This window comes from Cydia pomonella, chromosome 3 (genome assembly GCF_033807575.1).
Source record: "Cydia pomonella isolate Wapato2018A chromosome 3, ilCydPomo1, whole genome shotgun sequence".
Classification (NCBI taxonomy): Eukaryota; Metazoa; Arthropoda; class Insecta; order Lepidoptera; family Tortricidae; genus Cydia; species Cydia pomonella.
Window position 1 is genome coordinate 24,143,625 of NC_084705.1, and position 21,850 is coordinate 24,165,474.

The 21,850-nt window shown below is 38.2% G+C and overlaps 1 protein-coding gene across 5 annotated transcripts; it reads left to right on the forward strand.

The window, feature by feature from the left end:
• Positions 1 to 3,191: 3,191 nt before the first annotated feature.
• On the forward strand, positions 3,192 to 20,736 carry LOC133516398 (uncharacterized). Of its 5 annotated transcripts, none has more exons than XM_061849311.1 (7): positions 3,192 to 4,630; positions 4,893 to 5,113; positions 5,198 to 5,287; positions 5,934 to 6,414; positions 9,482 to 9,615; positions 11,287 to 11,421; positions 19,803 to 20,736. In XM_061849311.1, the coding sequence occupies exons 1-7, from the start codon at positions 4,471 to 4,473 to the stop codon at positions 19,857 to 19,859; spliced, it is 1,278 nt and encodes a 425-aa protein (XP_061705295.1). In that variant the 5' UTR covers positions 3,192 to 4,470; the 3' UTR covers positions 19,860 to 20,736. The 5 variants fall into 5 exon arrangements, with proteins under 5 accessions (XP_061705295.1, XP_061705294.1, XP_061705293.1 ...); XM_061849310.1 differs by having other exon boundaries at positions 11,287 to 11,390; XM_061849309.1 differs by lacking the exon at positions 19,803 to 20,736 and having other exon boundaries at positions 11,287 to 12,434.
• The last annotated feature ends 1,114 nt before the right edge of the window (positions 20,737 to 21,850 follow it).

The following is a 21,850-nucleotide window of genomic DNA, read 5'->3' on the forward strand; positions in this document are numbered from 1 at the left end:
AATTGGTACAATTTAAAGGCATGAATACAACATTAAGAAGGTTACCATTTGGCGTTGAAACTCTAGGTCCATGGCTTTGGTCCATGGGGTCCCAGCGCGCACAAGTTTTTTGGAGAAATCGCGAAACGTCTGGTTGACGTAACTGGTGACCGAAGAGCTGGCGGCTTCCTCGCACAACGTATCAGTATTGCGATACAACGAGGAAATGCCGCCAGCATCCTTGGTACAATGCCTCAAGGGCCTATTTTATAGTAATCATCTGTATATATCCGTATATTGTTATTGTAAATAAATGTTTTTTTTCTTTTTTACATTAAGAAGGTTGCATATACCTCGTATGTCAAGTTTGGTCAAGACCTATCATTATTCATATTGTTGTTACCTAGCAACTGTTGTTTACTGTCAAATAAATGTAAACAGAGATATGATTGATATGAACTTATTATTTATTTCTCTATTAATTTTAAAGTGCAGAGCAGAGCAGAGTAAAATCGGAGCAAGCATTAAACACGAATCAAATTAAAATAGGTTATAATTAGCCTAGATGCCTAGTCTGTACATCCCTAGTGAAGCCATTTCGAGTACGACATTATGTCGCCCTCGTGTCATCGTATCCGAACGGCCCTCGCAGTACTCAAGGTCGATTTGGTTTGTGTACACCTCCCGGTTATAAATTAAAAAATACAAGAAAAATGGTTGTTTGTGCGGTGAATGGGTGTCACAACACATCAGCGAATAAAAACAAACCGCCTGATATAACATTTCACGCGTAAGTATCCAGTTTTATGTAATATTTTTACGTAATTGTAAATACGAAAATCCAAATTTTCGTCCATTACTTATAAATGTTGCCAGGTGATATGAATCTTTTTTCCTCCAAATGAGGCATGACGATTACATTGATAAAATAAAATTAATATGCTTACTTTAAGTAAGTAAGTAAATATTCTTTATTGCACCACAAAGAAGACAAATTTAAAAAAACAGATTTACAATGTAAAGAAAGGTAGCAACAGGCGGTCTTATCGCTGTAAGCGATCTCTTCCAGACAACCTTAGGGTAGCAGGATATAAAGAACAGTAAGTTTTTAGAACAGGTAGTGCACGAATGAATTAGAGGAATAGGAAAATTACACATACATCAAGCAGACAGTACATACAGTACATTTACAATTTAAATAAACATATAAATATAACAATACATACCTATATTAAAATAAATATTAGATACATATCTACATAATATAACACAGCGGCACATTAAGAAAGAGACAAGTAATGATTTTTCAGTAGGGTTTTAAAGCTTTGAAGAGTTTTCGCACACCTAATATCTAAGGGCAGGCTGTTCCACAGCCGAACAGCTCGAAAAGTGAAAGAGTCAGTATAATATTTTGTAGAGGATGGAGGGGGAACAAGTAGATATTTCCGTGAAGGCCTGACGGAGGAGAGATATGTAAAACGCTCTTTAAGATATGGGGGAGTAGAGGGGTTGAAAAGAACGCTATAAAGAAGATTGAGAATATGAGAATTACGACGAAGACGTATAGGGAGCCACTTGAGGTGGGCACGGAAGTTGGAAATATGGTCAAATTTGCGAAGTCCAAATATAAATCTAATACAGAGATTTTGCAAGCGCTCAAGTTTATTGAGCTGGTCCTCATTAAGATCCAGATAACTGATGTCAGCATAGTCTAGTATAGACATAAGAAGGGATTGTGCAAGCGCAATTTTGGTGGCTAATGGCAAGAAGTTACGTAGTCGGCGAAGTGAACCCATTGAAGCAAACATCTTTCTGCTTACCTCGCCAATCTGGGGTATCCAAGATAAAGTACGGTCTATTATGATTCCTAGGTTTTTAACTTGATGTGAGAAGGGAATGTGAACACCTTCAAACATTACGTCAGGTAGCAGAGAAAAATCAATCCTAGGAATTAATTTAGAACTACCTACAACTACCGCTTGGGTTTTACTTGGGTTGACCTTAAGCCCATATCGCCTACTCCAGTCTGAGATGCAATCCAAGTCACGATTTATGGAGTTGATAATTATAGGTAGATTGCTAATGATGCCTTGAGAATAAATTTGGAGGTCGTCGGCATAAAGGTGGTATGATGAAGAGATACTACTGGTAATGGAATTTATGAAAATAGAGAAAAGAAGAGGAGACAGCACGCCACCCTGCGGAATGCCAGCCAGCGTGCTGCACCACGAAGAATGAAGAGAATCAACCTTAACGCGTTGTCGACGACCTTTTAAGTAACTAATAAAACCAATCAATCACCGCAGGAGATATGTTAAGAGAATGCAGAATACCGAGCAGAACGTCAAAATCAACAGTGTTAAACGCGTTACTGAAATCCAACAGCGTTAACACGGTGACCTTTCTGTTATCCATCCCAGCGCGAATGTCGTCGGTGATTTTTACAAGAGCGGTAGTCGTACCATGACCCGAGCGGAAACCGGACTGAAAAGGATTTAGGAGCTCATGCCTATTTAAGAAAGATGTTAATTGATGATGCACTAGGCGCTCAAGGACTTTGGAAAGGAAAGGGAGGATACAAATTGGGCGATAGTCAGAAAAAGAAGTAGGATTTGTCTTTTTAGGGAGGGGGATGACGTCAGCGTCTTTCCAAAGTGAAGGAAAAATGTTACAAGAAATCGAGTGGTTTAGGATGTGGGTAATAATAGGTACTAGGAGATCAAGAAGAGGAAGGATCATGTTACGACTTACGCTGTCCGACCCGACGGCATTGGAGGAAATAGCTAAAATATTCTTCTTAACATCACTGTCGGTGAATTGAGTGAAAGAGAAGGAGGGATGCTCAGGAGTTGAGATGTTAGACAGGTAGTTGAGAGTATCAGATTTTGCTGGCCCAGAAAAAGTGGCAGAAGTAGAGAAGTGCTGATTCAGAAGATCAAAATCAATATCTGTGCAAATGGAATTATGTGTAGATTTCCCAACTCCCAATGACCTAAGAAATCTCCAGACCTTAGTAGGATCACCATTTTCGACAGACTTGTGGATGTGACGCCTCTGGGCATCACGGCACACAGTACTGCATCTATTTCGTAATGCATGATACCTGCATTTGTTTTTTTCAGACGGGTTACGTTTATATTTCGACTTAGCCAGATTTTTCTTAGATATCAGTGACTTAATATCTTCAGTCCACCAGTTCCTTGTATGACTATAGAAAATATTCTTTTTTAGTTTTTCATTCTTTTATTTCAAATTATTTTTTATCTTTTATAAAATTACAGTTTAAATTCATATTTTTATTTTGAGTGATATTCGTTTTAGATTTCCGACTGATCCGCTTCTGTTTGCGAGATGGACGGAAAAAATTAGATTAAATAGGAACGATGCAATATGGAAACCGACTAAACATAGTCGAATATGCTCTCGCCATTTTTATGAGCAAGTAAAGTAAATTGTATTTGCGGAACACAGGTGTTACAGTTAAGGTCTGTAAAAACGAAACGCAACTGTCACTGTCGCACTTATATGGAAGACTGACAGAGAGACACAAAGCGTTTCGTTGTCGAAGCAATAGCGATTGCAACCTTGGCTGGGCCGGCAGGTACAATTACTAGTACTGACGATAAATAGTTATTTGTTTTACAAGAGGGAAAGTTGTTGTTTAACCGCTCGTGCTAATTAGCAATATTATCGAGCTAGATAAAGATCCCAAAATTTCTAAAAATGGAATCTTGAGCGTTGCGAGGGTTTCAAGTTACGAGAGAAACACAAAACTTTTCACCACACCAACCCGAAGAAAATATTAAATGTAAGATATCAAATAAAATCAAACCAAATCGAATCCAAATGATCGTCATTAAATATTTATCATTTAAAATCATTATTCCAAAGTCAATTCTACCAGCTATTATCTGTGCACATTTGTAAAATAAAAAAATAAACGTTTTTTATTTAAACATTATTTCACAAAGTACAGAAATGCATGCAGTCCTTAAAAGAAACCTTGAAAGCTTTTGCTATAAATTTAATATCTACATACACACTCCCAAATGATTGATAGCCAAGTATAAGGATGTGGTTAAAATCCATCTACTTTAAGGGGGATAAATGAACTCTGGCAACCCATTTTTGTACATATGTGTGTGTCGCTGAGCGTAAGACACGAGCGTCGCACGCACACATCGATCGTGTTTCGGCTTCACTTTTGGCAGATTAGCCTTATGAGGACTGTCTATGTGTGATAGGTCAGTGTGTTTGATAACAACATGTTAGCAAGAAAATTAATAAATGCCATGTAAATATAAAAAAAAAAATTAGAGTTAAAGAGAATATATCAATCACTACATAGTACGTAGTGTTACAGTGTTTCGTGGCGTATAAATAGTTATTGTTTGATTGTTACTTTTCGTAGTTAAGAAGTTAAGTGCATGAAAGAAAGTTTGTGTGTTTGCTTAAGTTTGTTCTGGGGCTTATATTGAAGTATTCAGACACATGGAACACCCACTATTAAGAATATGTTCTAAAACAATATTGGACTATTTCAATGAGGACTGCTGGAATCTTGTACTGGGCTATGTGCCTTTGCAGGATATTATTCGAACAGAACGTGCCAGCAGGCAATGGCAGAAGATGGTGCTCACTTACTTGTCACGTAAGAAATATTCAAGAAAATAGTGATATATTCAATTCTTAATCGTCTCCCGAATGTCCGCTTAAATTAAGTGATATTATTATTATTAAAGGGACATTTTTACACAAATTGACTAAGTCCCACGGTAAGCCAAGAAGCCTTGTGTTGTGGGTTCTCAGACAGTGATTTCATATTTAATCACTATTGAGGATACTTAATCAAATTCACTAGCAATTTTACCTACCTATCAAAGCATAAACTTTTTAATTGTTATCTTTTACAGACACTCGTATTTGTATAAAAATGAATTATTATCGCATCTGGGATGATAATGAGGTCACAGGGGTAGTTCAGAATGTCCGTTGTGCCTTTCTAAGGGAAACTTATATGGCATCATTTAAGAGTTGGACATGCAAATTGGGAACATCAGTGGTAGCTGGTTACTGCACTGAAAAAAGTTTTAATGTCATTGGAGAAAACTGCCCTAATTTAGAAGGTGTTACGGTAAGCTGTACAACTGTACTATGCTTTCTGCTTTTATTTTGCTGCGGATAAGCTGATTCTTAAGCAAAACTTTTTATATTGCAGTTTCTTAACATACCTGAAGAATTGTTATTGAACAATCAGTATGAAAACTTCCGACGCCTAGAAAGGCTACGTTTTATAGACTGTTTTTCCGTAAGTAAGGCAGAAATTACAATTGACAAGAATTAGAAATTATCACTAACATTATTTTTATTTATTTATTTCCTTTTAATACATTTTTAACTTTACAGTATATTATTCATAAGAGTAGGAAATGATTCCTCCGTACTAGTAAGAACTGTATGATGGCAGGATGCAGCATCTGTGTGTGCGTGCGTGCGTGCGTGCGTGCGTGCGTGCGTGCGTGCGTGCGTGCGTGCGTGCGTGCGTGCGTGCGTGCGTGCGTACGCGTGTGCGTGTGTGTAGTTGTCATCACATCATGTGAGAGACAGAAGTTTTTCGGTCTCATCATAATCATATAATTTCAAAAAAGATGTAACTGTCGCTTTACACCGATTCACTGTAAGCTGGGTTAAATTAATACCTGTGGAGATCTTGTTGTACAGAAATGGACCAAGGAAAAAGGCAAAGTCATGGGCAAAACTAGTTTTACTGGATGGATTGATAAAAATTCGGTTTCTTCTTCTCTCAGAAACTGTTGAACATGGTGCTTACTTGTGTTGTTTTAAGATGGTTGCTTTTATAAATAATTGTCTTACTGATAGAACGTTAAATTCTTTATAAATCGGTTGTTGAGTATTTGAAGTATTTATGGTATTTTGATACATAATTGTTACAGATGACAGACAACTCACTCAGCCAATACATAGCTAGCCCCGTCTTGGAGGAATTGTTAATTTTCTTTAATGATCAAGTAACTGGTCAATGCTTCACAAACATTCGATCACCAAATTTTAAATCCCTCGACTTCAAATATTGTAAAGCTTTGGCATGTCGGCTTTTGGCTGTGGCAAGTCACCATTTTAGCGAATTGAGGAAGCTGGTGCTTGAGTGTATTAATGCTGTTAATATAGAAGGTGATTTTAGAGAAAAAGAAGAACCATTTGATGCCATGGTGTTAGTGCTAGACAAGACAACAAAGTTAGAATACTTATCTACATGGGAATTTGGGAGGTACCTTGACAATTTCTTTGAGTCAGTATGCCAATTAAGCTGTTTGAAAGAGCTTGAGATAGACACATATGGAACGGACAAGAATATTGCGGAAGTGGCGCGGCGCTGTCCGCAGTTGCGAATCTTGAAGTTCCAAGCCTGTAATGGTAAGTGTGTTTTTGATATCATGCGTCCAGATCAGTGTTGGCCGAAACGTTAATGCAATTAAAAATTATTGGCCATTAACCATTATAAATTGAACCGTAAACTGTAACCGTCCGTTACGGTTACGGTTCAATTTATAATGGTTAATGGTTAATTGCAATTAACGTTTGGCCAACACTGGTCCAGATCTACCAAATGCTCGTTAGTGTAAATAATTTCATGAAAGGTCTGCTCGCATGTATTTTGTACTAGATTTATTTTAGACCGCCTGTTGTTACCTTGTTATTATGTGATGCACAATAAATAATATTTACTTAAGGATTTACTTGAACCTGAGCTTAATAGCATCGTTCGCAGACGATTCTGCTTGTCAAAAATTAATTTACTTGAACCTGCCCGGTACGGTTACGCCATAATTAATTATGTAGGTACCTGTGACCTGATGATGAACTTTCTCACCAAGAGCATTCAATCACCTCTGCCATGGTGCTTAATAACTGGTAGAGAAGTGTTCAGTTCACACCATTTGCAAGAAACCCTGGAAGCATGGAGATACGTACTAGAAAGCAATGGTTTACGTATCAGCAGAAGTAAGACTGAACGCATGGAATGCATATTCAGCAGGGGCACCTCGCATCCACGCACCATTTACCTGTAGGGAACTCCTCTGCCAAAACTGCCCCAGTTTTAATACCTTGGGTCAATGCTCTTTGCGGATGTTACTATTGAGGCGGACGTCACACATCGAGTCTAATGTTGCTTGACAAAGATGGCGAGATCTCACGGGTGTTCTCTGTGACCGAAGAATGCCGATCAAAACCAAAGGCAAGGTGTATAGCAATAAGACCTGGCTTAACATATGGTGCTGAGTGCTGGGCGCTGAAAAAGGTACACAAACGGAAAGTCCATACCAACGAAATGAGAATGCAGAGATGGGCCGCGGGTGTAACTAGACTTTGTTAAAGTGCGTAATTAACACATCAGACGAAGTTTCAAAATAGCGCCCATCACTGAGAAACTCACCGACCAGAGGCTGAGGTGGTAGGGACATTATGAGACGTGACGATGACCATGTGAAAAAGGCGCTGGTTCTCCAGGAGACCAAAAGAGAACCAGGGCGCCGGCCTTCTACCTGGTGGTCCACGGTGTCAAAGGATTTAGAACTAGTCCAATTAAATCCACAGACGATCCTGGCGCATGACAACTGGAGAGGCGACTGCAAATAATGGGATAAAGGCAAAGGAAAAGAAGAAGACGTGTAGGCACCTGTAGAAATAAATTGCCTAAAAATCTAGATACCTATTGCTGAAAACTTGTTACAGTTAATTTTGAATCCCATCAAAAACATTTTCATGTAAAATGTTGCCAAGACGAAACCATAAGGCTCGCACTGTAAAAAAGTTATCAGATCTCTTGTAGAGCCAAGCTTCTAACTCTACAAGCTCTAACTTCACAAACCCTACACCTTAGTCAAAATATATGGCTTGGCCGTTTCGCTACCGTCATATGGGCGTAAGGTGAAAATTTATTCACTATTCATTATTTTTTATTACGAGTATACAATACTTCTTCTAGTAACGAGACGGCCAAGCCACTTATTTTGACTAACGTGTAGATTTTGTGAAGTTAGGGCTTGTAATGTTAGATTAGAGGTTTGGCTCTACAAGAAATCTGATAACTTTTTACAGTGCGAGCCTTATGATTTCGTCTTACATGAAAATGTTTTTGATGGGATTTCACTTCTTTTTGTAAGTTGCTTATGACAATCTTCCATACCCTAATTTACTATTAAAAATCCTGAAATACGTATCTGGGAGCATCGTTTATACAATCTGCTTTTTTACTATTCCCATACAAACTTCAACCCCTTTTCCCCCCCTAACGCCCTTGTCCTCCCTTTTTCACCCTTGCATCGCCCATTTCCATTTTGGGGTAGAACACTATTCTATATCCTTCGCCATAAAAAATCTATCTACATACCAAATTTGAACTAAATCGGCTTAGCGGTTATTGATTCCCCATACAAAATTTAGGGAATTTTCATCAGTGGATGAGTTTCAATGTTTAATACCATTGTAAAAAGATTAAGGGCCCATGTGTTGACGCAATTCCTAATAACTCTTCTTCTTCTTCAGGTACCATATCCTCTACGGATGTCGGCTACCACAGTCCGGAACTCTTCTCTATTTGCAGTCTTTCTGCCCAGCGTGGCAGCGTCCATTCCCGTCCAACTCCTAAGGTTATCCATCCATGTAGTTTTTCTTTTCCCTCTGCCTTTTTTCCCTTCGATTTTTCCCTCTATTATCCCTTTAATAATATTATATTTGCTATGTCTGTATACATGCCCAAAGTAAGCGGTTTTTCTTTTCATTATTGTAAATACCAATTCTTGTTTCTTTTTCATTCTTTTTAGTACTGCTTGATTAGTGACTTTGTCTCGCCAAGATATCTTAAGCATGCGTCTGTATATCCACATCTCAAAAGCGTCAAGTTTATTAAGCATTTTTTTTTGAGAGAGTCCAACTTTCCGATGCATAAAGAAGTACAGACAGTACATAGCATTTAACCATTCGCCATCTCAATTTTAAATTTATATCCTTGTTTAAGAAAAATGACTTCATTTTCATAAATGTGCTTCGGGCAATTTCTATCCTAGTTTTGATTTCTTTGCTTGGGTCCCATTCATGGTTAACCCAACAGCCTAAGTATTTATATTTTTCTACTCGTTCTATGTAATCGTCGTCTATTCTGACTGGGTCGCATAGTCTTTTTTTCTTGCTAACTAACATGAATTTTGTTTTTGAGATATTTATCTTCAAACCATATTCCTTATTATTATGAACTCAAGCACGAGCTAATCAAGATAAGTATATTCTGGCAAACCTTCCTGTCAGTAGAAAAAGGCGCGAAATTGATCATTTTTATGGAAGCCTACGTTTTTCGCGTCAACTCCCTTCACTAGATTGGTCGGCTTTCTTACTGATAGAGCTAGCTTGCCAGAATATAATTTTTAAGTTTATCTTATATGAGCTTTTAAAATTGGGTTGACCGTTTTGTCCAATGTCGCAGAGCTAACCGGGCGCGGGCTGCGGACGGCGTGCGTACACGCAGGCGCGCGGCTCACGAACCTCCACATGCCTCATAACAAACACCTCACAGACAACGACGTGGAGGCCTGCGTTCGTGCCTGTCCCAATCTCATGGTAATTTAATCCCTTTTGTGGCTGCTACATAAAGGTAATAGGTACCTAATGGCAACACTAATCGAAACACGAAAACTAATCATGACGTTATTAGTAAATGGGCTACATGCCCCGATTAGCTATTAATTGATAATAGTCTGTCATTTATATTAACTGAATGAGGCTTGTTTTATTAATAAGGGGATAATTAGGGAACATTACTTTATCTAGGTACCTACCGTAGATGGGTGTGTTATGTTCGCCATTGTGGCATTTATCACACTGAGCTACGACTTTATTGCCCATATATTAAAGTAGTGTATGCGATTTTAGGAATTACATACATTTCCTAGGAATTGTATACAATGACGGATTACATACATTTCCGGTAACATATACATATTTTGGCACATTTTTCGTATCGATATTTTCAGACGTGACTGTACAGCCAAATTTCTATCCAGGGGGGGACATACTATGGTGGGTCATTTTTACTTTATTAATTATTGCATGTATTTTTTCATATTTTTAACTTAAATTTTACTGCCTCTGGATTTTATTTGAAGTTTTCGCTTCGAGCAACACCGGCTTCCGCCACGTCGGAATGGAGGAGCCTAAGCGATATGTTACCGAATAAATAATTCTGCCATTTTTAAATACTGTTTATTGGCATTATTACGTAACTCTTTATAACTACGCCCGCAGGCCAACAAATTTTTTTTTCTCCATACATGAGTAACCCACCCTAATACATTACATACTTACATTTTACTTTCCTCGTATTCGAAATAAAAAGTAGTGTTTTACTTGGGTGAAAGGCAACCGTTTCTGACAAGATATTTTGGCGCCCAAACGAAATGATTTTACAATTTCGAATACTTATGCTATATTTTATAATATTGAAGGTGTCCTTGAGGCATTAGTTACGAAGGGATTTTGCTGGTAGACATCACAAAAGCCGCCGTCTAAAATATGTGACCACTGACCGGTCTAGTCAATATTTCGATTCTAGTTTTAGAGTTACGGATAGTTTAGTGGAAGGAAACTGGCGAGATTTTCATCCGCTATTCAGAATTTAGTTACCTCAGAATTTAGTTACCTTATTTTTACTCTTTTGACGTGAGAATATATTTATAAAAATTATAAATATAACATTAATGAAACAAAACAGAGTATCATGTAATAACCATAGGAAAAATCGATTTTCACATTGAGGTTTTTCCTTACAATCTTATGTGTGGCCCAACGTGAACGTGACATGATTTTTTCTCAATTTAGGATCCTGAAAGTATGCAGATTAGTTCGATATCAACCATTCCATAACTTTATAGTACAGTACAAGTGTGTTTTTTAGTTCTGAACCGTAACCATCGTTTTTTGCGTTGTCGGTTTTTCACTCGCGCAACAATAAAATGTAAAAAAAACTATTACTTAAACATAGACTTAGATTCTTTCAATAATAGATAGCTTATTATGTTATGTAGTTCTAGACAAGGGCGTAGCCAGCCAGTGAACTAGGGGGTGCAGTTGATATCGCCGGAGGCCTAGGGGGGAGGGAAACGCCGTAGAGGGCCATACATTGTATGTGAAATTTGCCACGGTTCTAGAAATAAATAATAACTCCATATCGACAAAGTCTGATGTTTTTTTCGGAACGGGTCACATATATTGCATGTATATATTATGTTGTAGGAGCTGAATGTGCAACACTGTTCGTTAATAACGCGAGATGTGTTGCCGCGTGCAGCGGCCGCGCGTCGCGCCGTTCGCGCGCATCCTCCGCTGCGCCTGCTCTGGTCAGTCTATGATTTGCGCCGCAATGATCCTGTAAGACCAATCATATTCCGTTTGCATACATTTAAAGTCCGACAATCAACAACACTTTACCCTTGAGACAAACATCTTACTATGCTTAGAAATATGTAAATGAAAAGTGGAAAAATTCACTATCGCGACCAAGACTAGAACTCGCGAATCTGGATCACTAGCCCATCCCTCTGCCAACTGAGCTACGGAGACTGCATTCGATGACAGCGAATATTTCCACCAGGCGCACTATATTTTTTATAATTAGTAATTACTTTTCATATATTATAGTTTTATACAACGTGTCCCAAAACTCAACGATAAGCCGGCACCAGAGGATGGAGCTGCTTATGATTAGTCGAGAAAAAATAAGGAAAAAAATATATCTCAATTATTTTAGAAATTACAGAAAAAAAATGAAATTCATTGAAAATCGACATCCCTAATGGTATTTTTAACGACCATGTCTACAAATATTCAAATATTACTGTTTTTTATTTTGTTTTTGGAAACTTCAGTAGCCCTGCTATCTAACACAGTTCTTAAAAATACCAAAATACATGTGGTTTTTACACAAAAAATAATCAAAATTCATTTTGTCCCTACAATTTTGAAAGATTGTTTCTTACAGTCCACTTTCAATCATCATGGTGTAAAAAAATTGTATCGACACCACTATGGCAATTATTTTCAAAAGTTGACGCAACTAACCAAGATTCCAAAATGGTATAATACTTTGGGAAACCTAGTCACAACAAAAAACAACGAATTTTTAAACAAGAACCGACATTTTTAAATGTTGATATTAATCACTTTTGAAAAGGGTTGTTGTTGCAAGTTTTAAAATTTCAATGGAAAATGTGGGTAGTTAATACAATTTTCAAGTCAGTACACTCTGATCCTTTGTTCGCTGTGCACCGTTCCGTATTAATTGATGTGGCTCTCATACTAACAACTCTTGGCTTTGCTTTTTGGACTGGTGATCTGCAAACTGTACTACCACACACACATTTACAGACAGATTTTTATTTATTTGACAGGAGACACACTGGAAGACCTAGATTGGAACGCGATGAAGAAGTTCTCAATGAAATAGAAAACGATTCAACTACCTCGGTACGTGCCATAGAACTAGCTACGGGAATACCAAAAAGTTCTGTACATCGAATTCTAAAACGTCACAGACTTCACCCATATCACTACAGGCGTGTGCAGACGTTACTACCGCGGGACTATCCACATCGGGTCGCATTTTGCCGTGCGATGCTGCAAAAGCACAGGGAAGATCCCCAATTCTTAGACAAAGTTCTATGGTCGGATGAATCAACCTGCAAGAAAGATGGCTATTCAAATCTACACAACTTACATAGTTGATGAGCAAGTGTTCCTGTCAACCATCTCCCGAGGTGCAGTGCCGGAGCCCGGGGAGCGCGTTGAGTGAGTCGAGCGCCGCGCCTCTGCTGGCGACCCCCGCTCCGCGTCCCCTGACCCCGGCCGCGCCCCAGCCTGCACGACCTGACCTCAGGAGTCCCCAGAGCCAGGAGACGTCACAGTCAACCGACGCCCCGCGCCGCCCGGGCCCCGCAGCGCCCGCCCCGGCGCCCGCCGCGCCCCTGCCCGCGCGCCCCTGCCCGCGCGCCCTGACCTGAGCCAGGACACTCCTCCCCCGTCGACAGTCGTCTACTCTGATGGTATTGGTGCCGGCCTCGGATCCATGTTGAGTGAATGTCTCCAACAGAAGGTGACAAATATATGTATGCGTGGTGCCTCCATCAAATGTTTTGTGGACCGCTTAGCGAAGGACAAATTTGATAGGGGCACCACTCTAATTGTACATTTGGGCGATAGTGTTGGCGTAAGGAAATCCCACCTAGAACCCCTTATGCAAACACTGTCAGATATTGAGCAGCGTGGAATTTATAAAATTATTTTGTGTGCCTTTCCGTATTCCAATTCAGTATCTCGTGAACATAATATTAGAGTGTCCGAATTAAATTCCATGCTGTACACTGTGACATGTTACAACAGTAACTACCATTTTATGGATATCAACCAAATGTACAAAAGAAACTTTTATAATGTCACATTGTATGATCAATATTTGTATGTACCGAGAAACTGTAAAGTTACAACAGCCAAATTGCTTGCTTACAACATTGAACCTGGGCTTTTTGACTCTGCAGCCAGTGGCAACAGCGCCAGCGGCGCCACGAGCGCAGCCTCTCCCGGGGGGCGCCCACAGCATTTAAACTGACTGCTGAGACAGCGGAGAAGCCCCGCGAGATCATGTTAGTCCACCAAAACCTACAGGGCTTCTCCAGCAAGGAATTAGAGGTGGGTCTGTTCTTAGAATCTCTAGATGTAGATATTATGTGTATTACGGAACACTGGCTCAAGGAATATGAATTGTTATTACTCAATATTTATAATTATGATATAGTTAGCTCGTTCAGTAGAAAGTCGGCCATTCACGGGGGCTCATTGATTATAGTGAAAAGAAAATTTAAATGCAAGGAAAGAAACGACATAGTCAAACTTTCTATCGAGCGAACTATAGAAATATCATGTGTGGAAATGGAGAGTCACATTATAATATGTGTCTATAGACCACCTTCGTCGGATTTTAGCCAGTTTGAGTCCGTGATGGAAGATGCGTTGAAACGAGTCTTTGTTAGCAGTAAGAAGATAATAGTTTGTGGGGACTTTAATGTTAATATATTAGATCCCACACATGCACACACTGTAAGACTTCTAAACCTTTATCAGTCTTTTGACTTGTTTCCGCTATTCAACGAGCCCACAAGGATTACAGCTAGCACGGCGACATGTTTGGACAATGTATTCTATAATTGTGAAGTTATAAAAAAAGAGATCTTTAGCTGCTTCAACTCTGATCACTGTGGTCAAAAAGCCTATTTCCAAGTCAATGTTATAATACAACAGCAATCATTTACATATAGACCCATCACTGCCAGTCGAATGGAAAGGTTTAGAGAAGGTGTTATATCCAAGGTACCAGCACTGATTACAGGTGAGCAAGATCCTGATACACTATACAAGGAACTGTCGAATGTGATACATGACGTCCACAAGAATATTTTTAAAACAAAGACTCTAAAGCAAGGATCACTGAAAACAAGGTTTAGTGAATGGGCCACAGTGGGCATCCATAAGAGTAGGAATAGATTGTATGACCTGTATGAAATGAGGAGCATTAACCATGACGAGAATTTTGCAGAATATGTAAGAAAATATTCAAAAGTGTTTAAGAAAGTCTGCGCCGCGGCTAAGTCTGCCTTTATAGGTCAGAAAGTCAGGTCAGCTGACAATAAAGTAAAAGCTACTTGGACTGTAATAAACACTGAAACTGGAAAAACGAAACCCCGTGATGGCCACTACAGACTGAAAGTTCAAGACCGAATATTGTCTGCAGACCTGGATGTTGCTGGCGCCTTTCAACACTTTTTCACCAACATAGCCACAGATGCTACACGGAACTTGAACTCCTCTGTAGCAAAGGCTGGTGTTTACTTAGATACAAACAATGTCAAGAAATGCAGCATGGAATTATACTTCCAATATACTGACCCCCATGAAATCATTAAAACGTTCAAGTCCTTGAAATTAAAGAATACTGAGGACCTTTGGGGGATCTCTGTGAAAGTCATGCAATCTGTAATCGACGTAGTGGCACCGTATTTGGCCGATATATTTAATGCTTGTGTTAGAGAATGTGTATTTCCCGATCTGATGAAGTACAGTAAGGTCATTCCTCTATTTAAAGCGGGCAGCAAAGATGACCTTGGAAATTTTAGACCTATTTCAATACTTCCTGTTCTCAGTAAAGTGTTTGAAAAAATTGTATTAAACCAATTGCTTCGACATTTAAACTCGAATGAACTACTTCAAGATCAGCAATTTGGTTTTACAAGAGGTCGTTCGACGACTGATGCCGCCTCTGTACTAATCAAGCACATATACGACGCCTGGGAACACTCGCTAGATGCTATAGGTGTCTTCTGCGATCTGTCCAAAGCATTTGATTGCGTGGAGCATGACACACTTCTACACAAGCTGAAGCACTACGGTCTGTCAACGGAAGCTCTAAGCCTTGTTAAGTCTTACTTAAACCAAAGAACCCAGAAAGTGGTTGTAAATGGAACGGAGTCTACTGGAATGACTGTAAAGCTCGGAGTTCCACAGGGTTCAATTTTGGGTCCTTTTCTCTTCCTTGTATATATAAATGATCTGCCGAACCTTGTAAAACATAAATGTGAGATAGTCTTATTTGCTGATGACACCTCACTAATTTTCAAAGTTGACAGGAAACTGAGCGATTATAGCCAAGTCAATGAAACTTTGGAAAAGGTACTAGACTGGTTCACAGCAAATAACTTACTTCTTAATGCGAAAAAGACGAAATGTGTCAAATTTTCGCTGCCGAATGTAAGAAAATCTGAAACTATCATCACATTAAATGGCGAAACGCTGGACCTTGTCGAGAATACGGTTTTTCTGGGCCTTACTTTAGATAGTAAACTGCAATGGGCCCCTCACATATCTGCCCTGGCGAAAAGGTTGAGCTCTGCCGCGTATGCAGTAAGAAGAATCAGGCAGTTTACTGACGTGGAGACAGCTCGCCTAGTTTACTTCAGTTACTTTCACAGTATTATGTCTTATGGCATACTGGCGTGGGGCAAAGCAGCTGACATAGAAACCATCTTCGTTCTTCAGAAGAGGGCAATCAGATCTATTTATAACATGGCTTCTCTTGACTCACTGAGAGAACGATTCAAGGAAATAGATATTCCCACAGTAGCTTCACAATACATACTAGATGTGATAATGTATACGCATAAGAATATAAAGTCCTTTAAGAAACTGTCCGATATCCATAGTTATAATACGCGAAATAAACATAAGTTAGTAGTCTCCAAGTTTCGTCTACAGAAAGTTAAAAAATCGTTCATGGGAAACTGTGTAACATTTTATAACAAAGTACCCTTAGAGGCATGGAACCTGCCCTATACTTCATTCAAGCAATACGTCAAAAATGCACTTCTCAAAAAGGGATACTATAAAATAGATGACTACTTGGGAGACACGGAATCATGGCCAAGTATCCAGTCTCAAAAGCTGTAATAGTTTTGCGTGCAGTGTCCCGGAGAGGCATATGGCGCTGTTGTTTCTAGCTGTTCAACCTTATGTATTAATGTTTGTTATGTTTTAGTTATTTTGATGATGACATTGACATATTAAATACATAGTAGTTATGTATTTTGTAGAACTAGTTTTAAGATTGTTAGCTTAACAGTCTCTTGACGTGAAATATGTATTTCATACAATTTTTTATTTTTTTTTATTCTTTGACATTTGGAGAACCTTTACACCTCCAAATCTTATTATTGTGTATTATTATTTTTCTCAGACCGTGGGGACCTTATACATCTCCAAACTTAATGTATTAACCGTGGAGACTATACGTCTCTGTCATATTGTATAATATACTTGACTTGGTACATACTAGTTATGTACAGAATGTAGCATTAGTTTATGAGACTGCTAGTTTAACAGTCCAGACGCGGTTTATTTATTTAGTATAAATTTTATTTTGACACTTGGAGAGACTTTACACCTCCAAATTTTATTAGTATTAGTACTCTGACATTGGGGACCTTTTACATCTCCAGATTTAATGTGTTTTTAACCATAGAGACTATACATCTCTATTGTATTGTATTAATTATTTATTTTAAGATTATTATAATGTAATGTTTACCCAGGTATTGGCTGTTGTATTTATAAATGTTGTTATGTATTTTTCATGTCACTATATGATGTTACTATAAATGTTGTATTGACTTGTAAAAGAGCCCTTGAGGCCTACTTGCAGAATAAATTTTTGAATTTTGAATTTTGGAGCAATGAAAATCCGCACTTGATGAGAGAAGACAAATCTCAGTATCAATTCAAGGTTAACTTATGGACGGGCATCTTAAATGGAAATGTAATTGGACCCTTTGAGTTACAAGGAAACCTTAATGGTGATGGCTATTTGACCTTTTTACAAAACGACTTGCCTGAATTATTAGAAGACGTGCCTTTACGTGATTTACAAAACATGTGGTTTCAAAATGATGGTTGCCCAGCTCACTATGCCCGTGCAGTGCGAGAATACTTAAACCAAGAGTATCCAGGGCGTTGGATCGGGCGACTTGGTCCTATCTTGTGGCCACCCCGTTCGCCCGACCTGAACCCCCTGGACTTCTTCTACTGGGGCTGTCTTAAAGACAAAATCTACTCAAAACCCATAGCAACATTGGACGAGCTTCGCCAAAAAATCACACAAGCTGCGGATCATATCAATGGTAGAAGATATGCACGACGGATAAAACGATCATTTCTAAGGCGATGTCATGTCTGTATTAATGCCGGTGGCAGGCAATTTGAACATTTACTGTAGTATTAATAATGTAGTAAATGAATTTAAAAAAAAGGAAAAAAAATTGTACCATTTCTTTGCATTTATTCAACATTTTTCAACAACAAAAATCCTTTTTTGGGTACAGTAAAAGTGATTACCGCCAACATTAAATAATGTCGATTCTTGTTTAAAAATTCGTTGTTTTTTTTTGTGACTAGGTTTCCTAAAGTATTATACCATTTTGGAATCTTGGTTAGTTGCGTCAACTTTTGAAAATAATTGCCATAGTGGTGTCGATACTATTTTTTTACACCATGATGATTGAAAGTGGACTGTAAGAAAAAATCTTTCAAAATTGTAGGGACAAAATGAATTTTGATTATTTTTTGTGTAAAAACTACATGTATTATGGTATTTTTAAGAACTGTGTTAGATAGCAGGGCTACTTAAGTTTCCAAAAACAAAAAAAAAACAGTAATATTTGAATATTTGTGACATGGTCGTTAAAAATACCATTAGGGATGTCGATTTTCGATGAATTTCATTTTTTTTCTGTAATTTCTAAAATAATTGAGATATATTTTTTTCCTTATTTTTTCTCGACTAATCATAAGTAGCTCCATCCTCTGGTGCCGGCTTATCGTTGAGTTTTGGGACACGTTGTATATCGTCATTTTGAATAACTTAATACAAGGTATGCTACTATATTACCTACTCAACGAAACGCTCTCAGCTTCCAGAAAAGTCGGTTAGGTTAAAGCTGCATGTGACCCCGCACAAACGAATATCTAGCAAAAAGTGAGTAAGGTTAGAACTGCGACCCCGCATAAAAAAAAAATGGTTTTCTACTCGTCGACTGTAATGGTTGAATTAAGATTTCTTATACAAAACTTATGGGTTCAACGACCAATAGGGAGTATTACTGCAATGTTCTGCCGCCAGAGTGCAGCACTAGCACTTAACTTATACATACTGTGCCTTAAAACAGTTTTTTTTACAAGTTTTCACAGATAATTAAATATGACATTGATGCATCAAGGCGGTTTGTTTACAAAGGGCCTGCCGGAAAACGCGAAATTTAGTTATCTGCCTCTTCATCGCAATATGCAAGAGTAATAGAGAAGTTAAATATTTCGCGGTAGACCCTCAGTTTGTGATGGATTGTGGTAGTGGCGCCCCCTACGCAGAGTTTCGCGTACTATTCCTTATTTTAAAGAATTTTTAATTTGAATTATTTGGAATATTATGCAATCCTTCTTTTGTTTTTTGATGCAAACATATTATTGTTTTTTAAATAATTTACTGTATTAAAATTTACATTGCCATTCTCTTTATTAAATTAATTCTACGGTTTAACTCCACGTACCTATTTTTAGTTACTCGTGCGACTTTTTTTGGGGCGCCTTTTTCAAGCATATTCTAGGGTGCTGTGCTGAGGAGCGGTTCACCTAGACCTAGACAGTTCATCGACTATGTACTGGTCTTTGAAAATGGAAGACCTGGGGCGTCCGTTCGCTGGGGCGGTTGCAACGGAGCGGGCGTACTGAGAGAGGGTGCAAGCGCGCGGATTGTCTTGTAGGTAAAATCCGCCGCACGCGTCCGCGTCAGTTAGCGTTGCGCATGCTATATTTCGTTAAACCGCCCACCCGCTCCGCGCAACCGCGTCAGCTAGCGGACGCCCTAAACTCCCTTATTCAATAAACGTAGCAACATCAGTCATCAAACATGTCACATTTTAACCCTGTCAAACAATTATTGACAAAATTACCGTTAGGGACAAACGATTATCAGCTGTTTGATTTAACAGACGTTAATGAATCTACATTGACGCCATTATATTAGGCTCTCCGAAACATTTTTCGTAAGTGACTAAAAATAAACCGTTAAATTAATTTAATATTAGTTGACTCTCAGGAGTCAGGTAGGTACATAACTGACAAATGTTTGATATTAAAAAAAATTGTTGATCTTTTAACAGGAGAACTGCGAGCCGATACCAACATTTGAAGAGCTTGATCTACCCTGCATTCATTGATCACAAAAGTTGTGTTGACAATAGTAAATTATGATACGAGTGTGCTAATTGGGACTGAACCGAAAAGGAGTGTGCAATCAGTAAGACGATTAAATATTATTGAACCGAGAATACCCGAAAGGATCGAGGAGTGTCGCCCCACTAGTTAGGGAGCATTATAAAACACCACTGGCGACATATATGACGTTAGCTTGTATCACCCACATGAGTTCTTGTGGCGGTCCTAGCTTTTTTTAGGTGGTTTGAGAATTTTGAGATTAGACTTTTGTCGAGGGCCACTATCATAAAAACTTTGCTGTAAAACCATATGTATCCCGGATTATGAATCTAATAGGCAGTCTAGACAAATTATTGTGTTGAGTATGATAAGTCTGGAAGGGATTGCTTTTCAGCGATATGATCATCATCATCATCATACTATTTATTGCATTCATGTACAACATATAAAATGATTGTAGTTGCTTAGTTATTTTTGATACAAACACAGCGTTCGCGAGGAACCCGAACGATTTTAACCACGCCATTTCTGAAGCCAAAAAAAGAAAAAACTTAGTTTATACAGTACGACTACGGAAGAAGTGCCAGATAGCATCTACCCATTTTTTTTTAAACAAGTACAAAAAAGTAATTTTTTTTCGTGAATTTCAAAACCGCTAAAGTAATTACAAAATCTTCCGTGGTCGTGCTGTATAGCATCACACCTCTGAAACCAGACGAATTCTAGAAAAGTTTATAAAACAATTTTAGTCTTTAAATATGATCAGGAATACACTGTTAAATTATTTAGGGTTCCTCGTGAACATCGTGTATTAGTAATACATATAATTATTTAAGTAATTATGAATGTGATTTTAAAATACAATATATTTGGGAAAAAGACATTGTTTCATTGATATTAAAGACAGCGTAGTGCTTAACAATGTGAAGTCGTGAGTGATTGCCCATAAGGCCAAACCGCACTGTTTGATTGCTTGCTTGAGCTTTCTGAACATGATAAACGTTAGTCCATACAATATACAGGCGTCCCAAGACTATGGGACATGAAGGCAAAGTACCTTAAATATCGTAGATAGGATATTTTGCTGAAAGAAGACTACGTTATTTTTAAAAGTCAGTAATTCTGCATTTAAAGATTTTCTAAGAATTACTTGCTTCGTCTGGGAATCGAACCGACTTAATAATTTTCTTGAAATTTGACTCAAACATTTTACATTGTTCCTTTCTTTTAAAATACTATGTTTCTCAAGAATAATTATTATTTTTTGTCCATTCTTTCAATTGGCATAAAAATAGGGGTGATTTTTTTTTCACATTTAAGTCTGTTCGATTCCCAGGCGAAGCAAGTAATTCTTAGAAAAACTAAATACAGAATTAATGACTTTTAAAAATAACATAGTCTTCTTTCAGCAAAATATCACGATATTTAAGGTACTTTCCCTTGATGTCCCGTGGTCTTGGGACGCCCTGTATATGAACATTGGCCGACGTTTTGGACAGAGGGATATGTTCGTCTAACCGTAACCAACCACTCCGGATATGCTCTAAGGGCTTAAGAACTCTTCTTAGGTTTCAGATATGTTGAGAAATTCTGCTGAAGATATTTAGAACAATAATAAAAATGCCAATAAATTTACTTCAACAATATTTATTCATAATCTATATTCATGCTATACATTGAACCAAGCGAGTCAGAAATAAATACACAGAACAAATTTACATGAAGTCTTTCGCAGACAGAGTCGACCAAGGCCAAGAATCAGAATATCTATATTCATCAAACGCTCAAAGGGGTCGGCAACGCGCATGTAACACTTCTGGAGTTGCTGCGTCCATAATCTACGGCGACTGCTTAACACCAGGGAGTCTTGTATGCTACTGTCGTGGTATTAAAAAAAACTTACCCGATGCACGACATAGGCACATGTTATACGGTTATAGTTCGATTTTTTTATGGTGTCCGAATGTTACTTGTAAAGCTCTTCCTACAACGA

Bases quoted from the DNA above. Each gene is read 5' to 3' on its own strand.
- LOC133516398 (XM_061849309.1), top strand. From the start codon at position 4,471: ATGGAACACCCACTATTAAGAATATGTTCTAAAACAATATTGGACTAT. The intron at 4,631-4,892 runs GTAAGAAATATT...TATCTTTTACAG, and splicing joins GGTGCTCACTTACTTGTCAC to ACACTCGTATTTGTATAAAA. The intron at 5,114-5,197 runs GTAAGCTGTACA...TTTATATTGCAG, and splicing joins CTAATTTAGAAGGTGTTACG to TTTCTTAACATACCTGAAGA.